The following is a 13,457-nucleotide window of genomic DNA, read 5'->3' on the forward strand; positions in this document are numbered from 1 at the left end:
GCGAGAAGCCAACCACATCTTCTTGTTTCTACTCTCTCCACTTCCTACTTTGTGACACAAGAGGCATTAATTTCTTTCTGTTCCACCCCTTTCTAATGAAACACATTAGCACATTTCTGTAAAAACAGGTAATTAGCATCAATCTGGAAGTTATAATATATTTAGTTCTCAAAACTGAAGTCATTTTTGACAGTAGCAAACTCTAATATTTCTGCAGTTATGTGCTAAAGTCTGAAAAAGTCAATAATTTGCACAAAGAATATGGAAAAATAAGGAATAAAACAATTACAGAAAATATAAAGTATTTATAAAAACAGATGATAATTCTTGCTTACTGTTTGTAAAGTATAAATGGGCTTGACCCAACCAAATTTGATATGATTTATTTGTAGGCTGTTCATAAGCTGCAAAAAACTCATGCTTATATAACATTTTTTATGAAAAATAATTTTCAAGAAAAATGAAAAGAATGACACTACTTTATACCTTTGTAAAATCTCTTTAGTGTATGGCTTAATAGATTGTCATATTGAGGGATGTTTTTCTTTTCTTTTTTTTCAGCCTTAGCAGGGATACACTTATTTTAGTTTTTTTAAAGAACCACTTTGGTCTTTATTGATCTTCCATTTTCATAGTTGATAGCATATTTTTTCTAAACTTAAAGTCTCATGTTTAGCAGAACAATTTTGAGGCTGTATTATTTTCATTATTAGGAGGTCAAGAAATTAAGTTGCCTTTAAAATTCTATTTTTATTTCACCTTCATAGTTTTAATATGTTGTGTTTTCATTTAGTTCTAATTATTTTTAAATATCTACTGTTATTTCTTCTTTGATATGTAAGTTATTTAAAACTGTTTTAAAATTCACATATATACAGGTTTTAAAAATATATGATTTTGTTATTCATTTATAACAATTGAATTGTGATGAGAAAAATATAACCTCTATGACAACAAATATGTTCAATTTGTTAAGATTGCTTTATGGGTTTCTATATTGTCTGTTTTTATAAATGTTCCATATATACTTGAGAAGAATGTATAGTCACTAGTTATTTGGCAAAGGCTTTTATATACAGCCATTAAGGTTGTAATTTTTATTCCTTAAAGATTCCATATCTTTTTGAATTTTGAATTAGAAAATAAATTGAGAGAGGTGCATAAACCTTTCACTTTGACAGTAGATTGGTCATTTTTGTTTCTATGGTGCTAACATTGTCACTTTTATCAGTTAAGATGCATTCAGTATTTTTATATAATTTAGTTTAAGAATCTTCCTAGGAGTGAAACATTTTATCATTTTATTTAGTTACATAGGGACTATTTTTATCCCTAATAACACATTTTTTTTTTATCCCTAATAACACATTTTTGCCCTAAGGTCTTTTTTGTCTGATATTAATAGAGCTACTTCATCTTTTTTTTTCCATTCCTTTTAGGCTAGGTATCTTTTTTTTTTTTTAACTTTTGACCTTTTTATGTCCTAAGGAGTTTAGTGTGCCTCATGTAAACATCATGTAGCTGAACTTGTTCATTTTTAGCCAAACTGAAAAATCTTTGTCTTTTAACTTCCTGTTTAGGTCGTTTGTATTTACTGGTATTATTATGTTTCACTTTTTTTCTACTGTCTTTTCTTGTTTGTTTTCTATTCCTACCACTTATTCTAGTGCTGTATTTCTCCTTTCTTGCTTTATTTTGGATATTAAAACAAAAACCTATTTCTCGTTTTTTGTACTGGTCTAGAAGTTATGTACTCTATTCCTGTTCTTTTAGTGGTTAACCTTAACGTTTTACCATGCAGACTTGACTTCATAAAGTTTAAAATTAATCAATGTAGTGTCTTCCACAGGAATGTTATTGTCAATATTACTGTTGTTTTCTTGTTTAAATTTCTTCAAGCACTATTGATGTTATATAAGTGTTTGGATATACTGACATGTTTACCAGATTCTTTGCTCACCCTTCCTTCATTTCAGATCTTCCTTCTAGGATCTGTTTTTTTCCCCCCTTGAAATACATTCTTAGTAGTTCCCATAGGGGAGAACTGCTTTGTTTAGCTGAGGATATTTTTATTTGCCTGTCTTGAGAGGAACTTTTGATAATTCTAAAGTAACCTGATTTTTCTCTTGGCTCTTTGAAGAAATTCCAGATCTGCCCCTTACTAGCTTTGTGATACTGTTCAAGTGTTTTGGAGATAATAAAGCTGCCCAAACTATTCGATGCTTGTGAGGATCAAATGTATATAATGTGCTTAGTAGAGTTTCTAGCATGTGTTCAGCGCTATGTAAATAAATAACGTTTCCTTCTCTTTTTTTCTCTTCTTATTCTTCTAATTATTTATATTGTTGCCTATGGTGCTCTGCAGTTGACTAAAATTTATCTAAGTGAAGATTTCTTTTTGTTTACACTGTTTATTCCACTTGGTATACATTTTTCTTCCAGAATCTGTGGTTCTACATCTTAAACTTCCAGTTTCTGTAAATTGTCAACTTGTAATTCTTTGAGTGTTGCCTGTATCCCATTTTATATCATTCTCCTCTGAGATTTTGACCAGGAAAATGTATTCTTTTTTTCTACCATCCCTATTTTTAACTTATATACTGTCATGGACTGAATGTCTGTGTCCCCCCAGGCCCCTACCCAGATTCATATTTTGAAGCTATAACCCTCAATGTGATGTTATAATGCGGTATCTTTAGACAAATGTATTGTGCAGTTTTAATATTAAAAAGTAAAAATTTTAATGGCAAACATGTACAGATAAACAACAGTTGCAAAGCAAAGGACAGTTTTTAATATCTACCTATTAGTAAACGACTACCCTTATATAGTACTTTTTTTTAGTAATTTTTAAAATCTGCTAATTTGAAAAAGAAATAAATATCCTTTTATCACTTTAATGCAAATGTCTTCACTCTATAATCTGCTTTTCTGGCAGAATCTTTGAGCCTTCCTCTCCAGTGGTTGCTGCTCATAAAAGTTTAATTCTCTCAGCATAAAAGTAAGCAAGTAAAAGCAAGCAAGCAAAATGCTTGTCTTGATGCAAGTGCCATTACGGTCTTAGAAATTTTGGGCAACTTTTCTTCTTCATTTATAGCATCACTTCATTCATTCATTCATATATTTATTCATTCTGAAAGCATTTAATGAGCACTTCAGTTGGTTAATCATAATGCTTGATGCTGTAGAAACAGAGAGAGGAAACAGTTCCCCATCAAAAACACAAGGAAGGAGGCAGATAAGCAGTTCATTATATTCAGTGAGAGAAAAGTTACTAAGAGAACACATAGAAGGAGCAAACAATGCTGAAGGATGTGGAGAAGATGAAGGCATTGAAATTTTCTTGCAGTTGATATTTTACAAAAAAAAACCTAGATGTTTCTTTTCATGTCATGGACACCCACTCATTTCTTAAACTTGTTTTTGGGTCCACCACTTGACAGTCAGTGCTTTTTTAACATCTACTAATGACTCAAATGGAAAATCCAATGACTCATTCTTAACCACCCAGCTCTTCAAAATCTTTCATCTCTCAAGATGTAGCTCCAAAGCCCTCTCATTTCTGATTCACATATTTCTTCAAAATGCAAGCTGCACTCCTGCAGCATTTAATTAATACAAACATAAACAATGCTGGCCTACTGTTTTATGTTGTATTACGTGTTTGAAATTGTCTTAGCCCACGTCTAAATTTTCATCATTCTGAGGTTATATCATCCACAGAGCCTAACATAGCCCTGAAACTAATGTATGTGTTAAAAAAGTGCTGTTTAGTGGATTAATCTGGAAGACTATAGAATTAATACAGAAACTGTGCAACAGCAGTTCCCTAATCAATTTGAATTACTCTAATCAATTTGAATTATCATCCATAGAGCCTAACATAGCCCTGAAACTAATGTATGTGTTAAAAAAGTGCTGTTTAGTGGATTAATCTGGAAAACTATAGAATTATTACAGAAACTGTGCAACAGCAGTTCTCTAATCAATTTGAATTACTAAACAATATAAGGAAGTATCAAATTGTGCAGACTCAAATAAGATAATAAGATTCAGGCATAAAGATATGTCCTTAAAAGTAAAAATAACTCAGACACACACACAAGTTATTCACAGAATACAACCATTCATAATAAATTAACTGCAAGTTGATTTTTTTAACTGATTACTTTTTTATGTTCTTGCAAATAGTGGCAACAAGTTGGCTACTTCAAGTGGTGACACTACAGTTAAATTATGGGACCTGTCTAAAGGCAATTGCATTTTGACCTTCGAAGGACACACCCATGCAGTATGGTCCTGCACGTGGCACTCCTGTGGTGATTTTGTGGCTTCCTCCTCATTGGATACAACTAGCAAAATCTGGGATGTTAATAGGTAAGAAGTACTTTGAACAATATTAGCACCCTATGTTGATAAATATACATGGATAAATTTTCCCTCAGTGGGAAATTAAAAGAAAAACCCTGTTAATTATAAAACTATAGAGTTACTTAAATAATCTCTGTAAAATCCATTTCTAATTCCATTAATCTCTGTTGATGTAATGAGTTCTTTCTAAATGTAGGTTCAAGATCAAGCCTATATAATCAGACTAGAATTGCTTCATTGGGAAGCTGTTTTAAGCAAGATAGAGACAAAGACTTATTTTAAAGAGTTAGATTTTTCGTTCTCCCCTCCATGGGTCTGCTGTCTCTCTGGATTGTCAAACCAACAATTCAGTAGGCATGAAGATGACAGAAATAATTGTTTGCTTTTCACTAAATTTTGATATATTATAACATTTCTCAAATTAAATGCTTCTTGGCAATTCACAAATTGTAAGAATTAATCCAATTTATGGTAAGCAAAGTCCTATATAATACCATATGCTTTTATCTTAATTCCAGAGAGACAAATTTATTATATTTTTGCTATCAAAATACCTGTATTTTGTATTTTTGGATGATTATTCCATCCTGTTAGGTATACAAATAAGATAAAAAGAGCTGGTATCCAATACCCTGATTGCTTCAGCTAACTAAGGGATTAAAGATCATCAGTCAGATTTCTGATCACTTTAATATTTTAATCCATGCCCAGATTCCAAATATAAGTGATAGTGACTCCTCAAAATTTCTGTGAACAATTATCACTGAGCCATTGTAATTTATTTTGTAAGAGAAAGATGAACTTGCATTAAAGGTGGACACTATTGTTTTGGGGGTCATGGGTAAAACAGGTACCTTTAACAAACTTTCCCCACTCTTCCTTGAATCATGGATAACATATTTAGAAGAGAGAGCATGTAAGGTGCTTACAGAAAAGTCAACAGGTTTCCTGGGAGGGTTCTTTGAAAGGGTGTACTCTGTTCTATCTGTAGTTTATCTCTTAAGGCCATGTGCCAGTCATTATGCTATTTTCTCTCAGTACCAAACTCGCCCTCCTGTATCTTTTTTGTGATGCTGGAGCTGGAACTTTGCAAACCACATTTTTGCTTTGCTGTCTGACTCTCTATTAGGCTTTAGTAATAGTGGGTGCCTGCAGGAGACCACAAGGCTAGGGGAGGTAGAGGGGCCTGCTTCTTCCTGTTCCCTTCCTGTGGGCTGCTTCTGGACTTGCGGTTCCAGTGGATATCCCCTAGCAGCACTTCACCTCAGCAGCATCAGTTTATTCTCATCACAGCAGCTGAATCCAGTTGACAGTTTTTCCAGTGCTCGCAGAAACAGCTGCATCATGCCGTCCATCATCAAAGACATTAGTTCCAGCAAACAGGTGCCCCCTTCTCAGAGCTCTGTGTTCCCAACTCTGCATGGCCTCTTTTCCAAGATGAGGAACATCAGTACTAGCAATCACATGCCCCTTCCTCAGTGGCTGAGTTTCAGCTCTGTAGTGCCCCCACCAAGGTTTTACGTTTCAATAATGCCACTGCAGTCCCTTTGTTCACTCAGTCCTATGGGTGGTAGCTCTTTCCTGCGGCGGCTTTCTCCATGATACCTTAATGTTCTTGCTTTCTCTTTATAGTCATCTAGCTAACAACTTTATGCATAGTTAACAATCCCATATATTAAATTCTTGCTGTTAAAATGTTAAGTGCAAGTTCTGTCTCCTGTCTAGACCTTGACAATTACAGAGCATTAATGGATAAATAGCATAATCCACTTGAGTTACAAAGATACAGATCACTAATGTTTGTGATATTCTGAATGAGAAAACATGGCTCTAAATAATACATTTTAAACCTATTTCTGTCTAAAATAGTGACAATTTAAGATATGTTTTAATACTCATGTGCGTACCATTTGGTTATCTGGAATAATCAATCATGTAATTCTTAATTTTATTATGTTTCTATATTATGCAACCGTATTTCATAAATATTTATTATAATAGATTACTGGAATTTTTTAAAACTACTTTATTTTGGAGTATGATTGACATACAGAAAGCTGTGCATATTTAGTATAAACAACTTGATGAGTTTGAAAATAAATATATACCCATGAAACCATTACAGTCAATGCATAAGCGTATCTATTGCCTCTAAAAGTTTCCTCCTGCCCTCTTTATTATTGTTATTTTTATAAGAACACTTAATATAAGATCTAGCCTATTAGAAAAATTTTAAGTATGCTAACAGTTCTGTTATCTATAGGTACTGTTTTGTACAGTAGATCTCTAGGACTTACATAAGTGAACTTTTAACATTTATCTAATTTTAATTTTTTATCACTTTTGGCTTAGATGAGGATTTTAATAGAAGACTGTGGTCCATTCTAAAATATATCTTCAAATGTCTTAATCATTCAAAGTGTTTAAATCAAACTGTGTTAAAAAAAAAAAAAAAGGATTCCCAGTAGACTCAGCCCTACTTAGAATAATTTCAAACAATTTGACTTGAAAGCTTTTCTCCATAACCCTGATATCCAAATACTGTCTTCCAATTGAGACCCAGTAGATATTGATATAACAGATCAAAATTGCTTCTGATTGATGCCAAAAATCCTTTACATTTCAAATTTCCCATCAGTGTCAAGAGCTCACTGTCATCATCAAAGACAAAGAAATTATACCAGTTTTGAAGCTGAGGTAGTGGATAAATATTGACAAATAGGGAGAGATTGATTGTTTCTTTGGTGGCTATTGATAGACCTTTCAAAGTTATAATCAAAGCACGGAGCTGTAATTTATGATTGCTCATGGATCCATACTGTGTAGATATGTCTAAAACTAGTGTCTTGCTTAAAATTTTGTAGGTCATTGGGACTGGCTTAGTGACTTAAGGGGAGAGGTTATTTGCCTTGGTTAGATGATGGTGGTGGAAACTGTGCTATGCTGGGTCATATACTCTTATATTGGAGCCACATAGTTTTGTTTTTTAATTTATTTATTTTTTATTATTTTTTAATTTTTTATTTATTTTGTTTATTTTTGGCTGTGTTGGGTCTTCGTTGCTGCGTGCAGGTTTTCTGTAGTTGTGGTGAGTGGAGGCTACTCTTCGTTGCAATGTGCAGGCTTCTCATTGCAGTGGCTTCTCTTGTTGCAGAGCACGGGCTCTAGGCGCACGGGCTTCAGTAGTTGTGGTACGCGGGCTCACTAGTTGTGGCTCGTGGGCTCTAGAGCACAGGCTCAGTAGTTGTGGCACACAGGCTCAGTGGCTCCGTGGCATGTGGGATCTTCCCAGACCAGGGATCGAACCGCTGTCTCCTGCATTGGCAGGCAGACTCTTAACCACTGCGCCACCAGGGGAGCCCAATGCCACATAGTTTTTAATTAAAAAAATATTGATAGACTCTGCTGTTCACCAGAGAAGGAAGAATTTAGAATATATTCTTTTTGTATTTAGAGTCCGCCCTTCCCTTCGAACCCCTGGCTCAGCCTTGAATATCCTTTGGTTGTTGTCATATCCCTAGCCCTATAACTCTTCCTGAATTGGATATTACCTGCTAAGACCATCAAATTAGCTCCTCACCAGAAAATTGTATACCTGGAAATCATAATTAATGTAAAATATGCAGATCAAGATCCACGTTTACTAAATGCTAATAAGAATCTCTGGACAATATCTGGGGCATTCTTAGTCTGGATGCACTGACACTCTATGAGGTTTCTATGAATAATTAAAAGTAGTACTTCAATGGTCTTTTGAATAATCATTTATAAAAAAATGGAAACTTACATGTGTTTTAATTTGTAATCATTGATTGCTACCTTAATTTTCAAATACATGCTTTAAAATCAGTCTTTTTTTAACATCTTTATTGGAGTATAATTGCTTTACAATGATGTGTTAGTTTCTGCTTTATAACAAAGTGAATCAGCTATACATATACATATATCCCCATATCTCCTCCCTTTTGCGTCTCCCTCCCTCCCACCCTCCCTATCCCACTCCTCTAGGTAGTCACATAGCACTGTGCTGATCTCCCTATGCTATGTGGCTGCTTCCCACTACCTATCTATTTTACATTTGGTAGTGTATGTATGTCCATGCCACTCTCTCACTTCGTCCCAGCTTACCCTTTCCCCTCCCCGTGTCCTCAAGTCCATTCTCTACCTCTGCGTCTTTATTCCTGTCCTGCCCCTAGTTTCTTCAGAACCATTTAAAAATCAGTCTTAAAGCACACACACACACACACACACACGCACACACACACCATTGTATCCTAAGTAGAGAATTCTTGATGCATGGCAATTTGGTTGCATAAATAATAGAGAAAATCAACACATACACATGAAGAAAGTGCTTTCCCTGTTCCCATCCACATTCAAATTATAATTTAATTGTCTTATTCTACATAAATCTATAAAGTGATGAAAATTAGATAGGAAAATCAGTAAATGTCTCAGTCGACTATAAAAATTGTGTTTCTTTAAAGCATAAGATCATCAATAAATATTCATGTAATGAATTACAAGTGTTGGGCTGTGTTATAGACATTAGAAAATTCTAAGACTCCATTACTGCCCTCAGTGAGATTACAAGTAATTTAAAAATGCAGCAATTTTGAAACAGAATGTGCAATGCATCTGCAGTTTATAATATCAGATAAGATATTCTGGTTGGCCCGTGGATGCTTTTCTCCCCAAGGTAGTTGGGTATTTGTATGAGTGCCTATACCACACTGTATCTCTGAGGTTTGGAACACAGACTGTGTGCCTGTACTTAGCTTGTAGTTTGAGGGGAAAGGATTTGAAACAAGCAAAATGTTACCAAGTGTAGCTGCCCCCACTGATTTTAACACAATATTACAAAGGCAAGAATTGAGTGGTTTGTAACAAGGGTGGAAGGAAACAGAGTGCTTTGTATAATTCAGCTTCTGGACGCTAAACAATGGGAAGTAAATCTGCTGCCCTTATATCCAGGTGTATTGTTTCAGATGACTTGAAAATTATGTTTGAGAGAAAAATAAAAGTTTAAGAACTATGTTTAGAAAAGTAATTTGTGGTTACCACTGCATTCCATTCACTGGAAGCGAATATATCAGAAAACCTACCTCGTTTTTGAGAGAACTGTATTGGCAAGGAAACCATGAGCCTATCCTTAATAATCTCCTGACTCTTCTAACTGTAGAACAGTCCTCAGGACCCTGAACTTACATTCAAAGGAAGTGGACTGCTAGTGTTATATAGTTTGGAAGGTAGTCACAGACAACAGCTCCCACTTCAGATGTGGTCATAGAGGAAAATGGACAAGGAAAAACCTTGGCCATGGAACAAAGCCAGAGACCACAAAGAATAATAAGCAAAGGAGCTCCTCTTAGTGAGAGAGGCATGATTCAATCAAAAAACTTCAGTACAATGACAAAGTTTCTCACAATGCCTGCCCAGGATTCTGTCACTCTTTGGGCTAGTGACTCTTGTGTATTTCCCATTTTTTCCTACTTTCTGTACTGGAGTTTGTATTGCAGTATTGTGCCCTGCTTCATCATTGTACATTTTATCTGTGATAGTAGAGAAGGCAGAAAGCTTGTCTTTTATTTGGTTGGTCACTAGAACACAAGAGACACCTTTCAACCCAGTGGAGCAGATTGTGCATCATACAGAGATCATGGACTGCGAGATACAAGCAGTAAATGAGTGAGAATTTGTGTTGTCTCCTTTTTGCGGGGGTGGGGGGTGGGGGGTATAACTGAATACTGTACATGTGAAAAGAAGGACGGCACAGATATTTGGTGCGCAAAAGGCCAAACTTTGGCAGAGACTGCTAGCTGTTCACCAGAACTCGCTTTCTCCTTCTTCCATGTGAATTGGACACCTGGCTTTCTATCTAAGTGGTGTTTCTCAGCCTTGCTTTAAGTTAAGTGTGGTTACGTCACTAAGTTCTCTGCAATAGAATATAAGTTGAAATGATATGCACATTTCTATATTCTTTCTCCCATGTGGTGGGATGAGATATTAATGACCATAGCCAGAGTAACCTTAGAAACCAATCGTTGAAAATGACAGTGTGATCATCAGCTTGCTTGATGTAAAGCCACCCCCAATCCCTACCTCCAGTTCACCTGCAGCTTTCTCTGGACTAGTCAGAAATAAGAAAATAAATTTCTATTTTATTTGAAAAATTATATTCCCACTCTGTTTGTTGTAGTACTTTGATCTGCCCAGTCCAGTATAGGCACCTTGTAAATATTTTTCAGGTAATGTTTTTTTTTTTCCTCACGACATATTAATAAGGCAACTACTACAAGCCCTGTAATGTTATCAAAATTATTTGGATGGCATAATAATAGAAACTCTGTGCTGATATTAGATGGCCATTCAACTGCTTTTTTTTTTTCCCTTGCCCCTTCTCACTTCTCATCCTTGACATCTGTTGCAATACTTTTGGAGCCTATTAAGTCCTATTTGCCGTTAGCGATATCTGTAAGTCAAATAACTGATTTGCATGGAAGTTAATGCCTATAAAGGTAGCTGTTAAAATGCAAGTACAGTAAATTAGTGCCTCCATTAGTGGAAAGCTGATTCAATAATAATGATTTCATTTAAACAATAGAAAAAACACTAAGGACTTCAATTTCATAGTAGCATTGACTATACTTACTGATGAGAATCAGTTTTGCTGACTGCAGTCAGGCTGATAGGATACAAAATAGTACCTGCTTTGTGGTTAACCTTATACATTTGTTTTTTTCAAAAATTATTTGTAGACCCAACAAATATGTATTGGATACTTTGTTATGTGCATTGCTCTAGTCACTAAGCTCTATCAGTGAACAAAATAGACAAAAACTCCTGTACTCATGTAGATGACATTCTATTGCAAGGCAGAAAATAAGGCAAATTAAAAATAATAATAATAAACTATTATATATAGTATTTGGGGGTGTTAAGTTTGGTAAAGAAAATATAAAATATGAAAAGTGGAAAGGAGTGGTGGGCATAGGAAGGAATTGCAATTTTAAACAGGATGGTCAGGGAAATTCTCACTGTGAAGTTGATATTTGGGTAATCTTAAGTAGGTGAGGCAGTAAGCCAAGACAATATCTAGGAGAAGAACATTCCAAGCTTTTCTGAGCAGTGAGCTCCCCTATGGTGGTAGCAGGACTTATATGACTAAGGAACAACAAGAAGGCCAGTGTGACTGGAGTAGACAAGTGAATAGTAGCGATAAGGCAGTTAAACATGTATGCGGCACACAACACACAGCCTTGTAGCCCATTTGAATGTCTTTTACCTTTATTCTCAATGAGATGGGAAAACACTGGAGAGTTTTGAGCAGAAGAGGCACATAATCTGTTTTATACTCTAACAAGATGACTCTGGTTACTGTTTTTAGATTAAACTGTGACAGAGGAGGGCTGGGGAGACAAGGGTAAAAGCAGGAAGAGCAGTTGGGAGGCTACTGCAACCATCCAGGCAAAAGACAGTGAAGGTTTGAGCCACAATGGGAACAGTGACGGTAATGAGAATTGCTTGTATTTTGGATAGATTTGGAAGATGAAGACACTAGGAATTGCTGAGGCATTATGAGTTATGAGAGAAGGAGAAAGCAAATCACCTGTTATATTTTGAGACACCTGGAAGGCATAAAGCTCATTCTCTTTATACTGGAACACCAATGTGAACTTTATAAAAAAGCTTTTCCAACCAGATTCATCAACTGGCATTCCAGGAAATGCTGTAGAGTGAGGGATGCCTTCTCATTGTTCATGTAACAGGTGATGTCCATTGAAGAGAACTGAGTGTTCCTTCCTGCCCACCAACATTGCTTCCTTCTTAATTTAATAATTCATTGGGCAATATAACCCCCAGCCTGGATGAGATGAGAGAAACAGAATGCTATAAATAAAGGGAACAGTTAAAATTAAGAAAAAGGAAATGTAAAATATTAAGATTCTCTTAATGGTGAGTTATCCTCTTTTAATAGTAGATACTATTAATTTCTTTGGTCAGATAGTGCACCAACGTGAACTCCAAATTGTGAGAAATTTATTTCTTTACTATAAAATTAGTAATGATGAGATAGCACCAAATAAGTTACAAAAAGGGAGGTTAGTATTTATAATATATTTTGTTAATAATATATGTCATGTCCTTTATGATACATATGCAAAATTGGATATATTAGAGATGAAGGACATATTGTACAATATTAATGGTTTTAAAGCATAGCAACGTAGGAAGTATTAAGACTCAAGGGCGTGCATTATTGGTACATTAATACCTGTCTTGTATTGTAAAACCCCCCAGCTTGCCTTCTTATACTTGAAAAGGCACCCAAGGTATATATTAATAGACTGCTAGAGCAATGCTTGAAACATAATTATGTTATATTAAAAGACATAGTAGCATTCTAAAATTGACCTGTTGTGATCAATTTATCCTCTCCCATGGATAATATATCAATTGTTACATCTTCTTTGATTTCCATTTATATTCACATATACTTGTATATTTAAGGTTTGATCATATGTATAGTATGCTTACACGTGTTTGTGTGTGTATATCCAAATGTTGATGTATATACTAGTATTACACTAGTATATACTAGTGTAATACTAGTATTAAAGCAGTGCATAAATGTTTGACTATCTCAAATATTTTAAATGTCATCTAATCTAAATTGCATTTATTTAGGGACATGTTTTCATAGAAATTTTAAATACTGTTTCTTCACAGTATCTGGCATGAGTTTGTACAAAATATTAACGTGTATCAATAAGAGCAGAACTTGTTAACGTGTGTCCTGGGTAGGAAATGAACCAGACCTTCTTCAGTCAAGGAATATGAAATGATTATTCCCTGGTCTGGCTTTCGGTTACCTCTTAACCTAGAATGGATCCTGCAGGAAACATTGCCTCTAGCAGGATTTCACCTTCTAGAAAAGTCATCTCTTCTGATTTGGCCCATAATTTCTTGAATCATTTAGTAGATTTGCCCGTGGAATTATTACAAATTGCTTTCTATCTTTAAAATTGATTATTCATTTATTCAATTTTTACCAGTCACTCAGTAACTCTTATCCCTGGAGTTGG

General features: G+C 34.9%; 1 protein-coding gene across 1 annotated transcript in view; it reads left to right on the forward strand.

Moving 5' to 3' along the window:
- SPAG16 (sperm associated antigen 16) overlaps nucleotides 1-13,457 on the forward strand; it is an 885,716-nt gene that overhangs the window by 455,393 nt on the left and 416,866 nt on the right. Inside the window, exon 12 of the mRNA XM_079924326.1 lies at nucleotides 4,192-4,377. Within this exon, the coding sequence (XP_079780452.1) occupies nucleotides 4,192-4,377 (186 nt within the window). The remainder of the gene's footprint in view (nucleotides 1-4,191; nucleotides 4,378-13,457) is intronic.

The sequence above is a fragment of the Stenella coeruleoalba genome (genome assembly GCF_951394435.1).
Source record: "Stenella coeruleoalba genome assembly, chromosome: 6".
NCBI classification, from domain to species: Eukaryota; Metazoa; Chordata; class Mammalia; order Artiodactyla; family Delphinidae; genus Stenella; species Stenella coeruleoalba.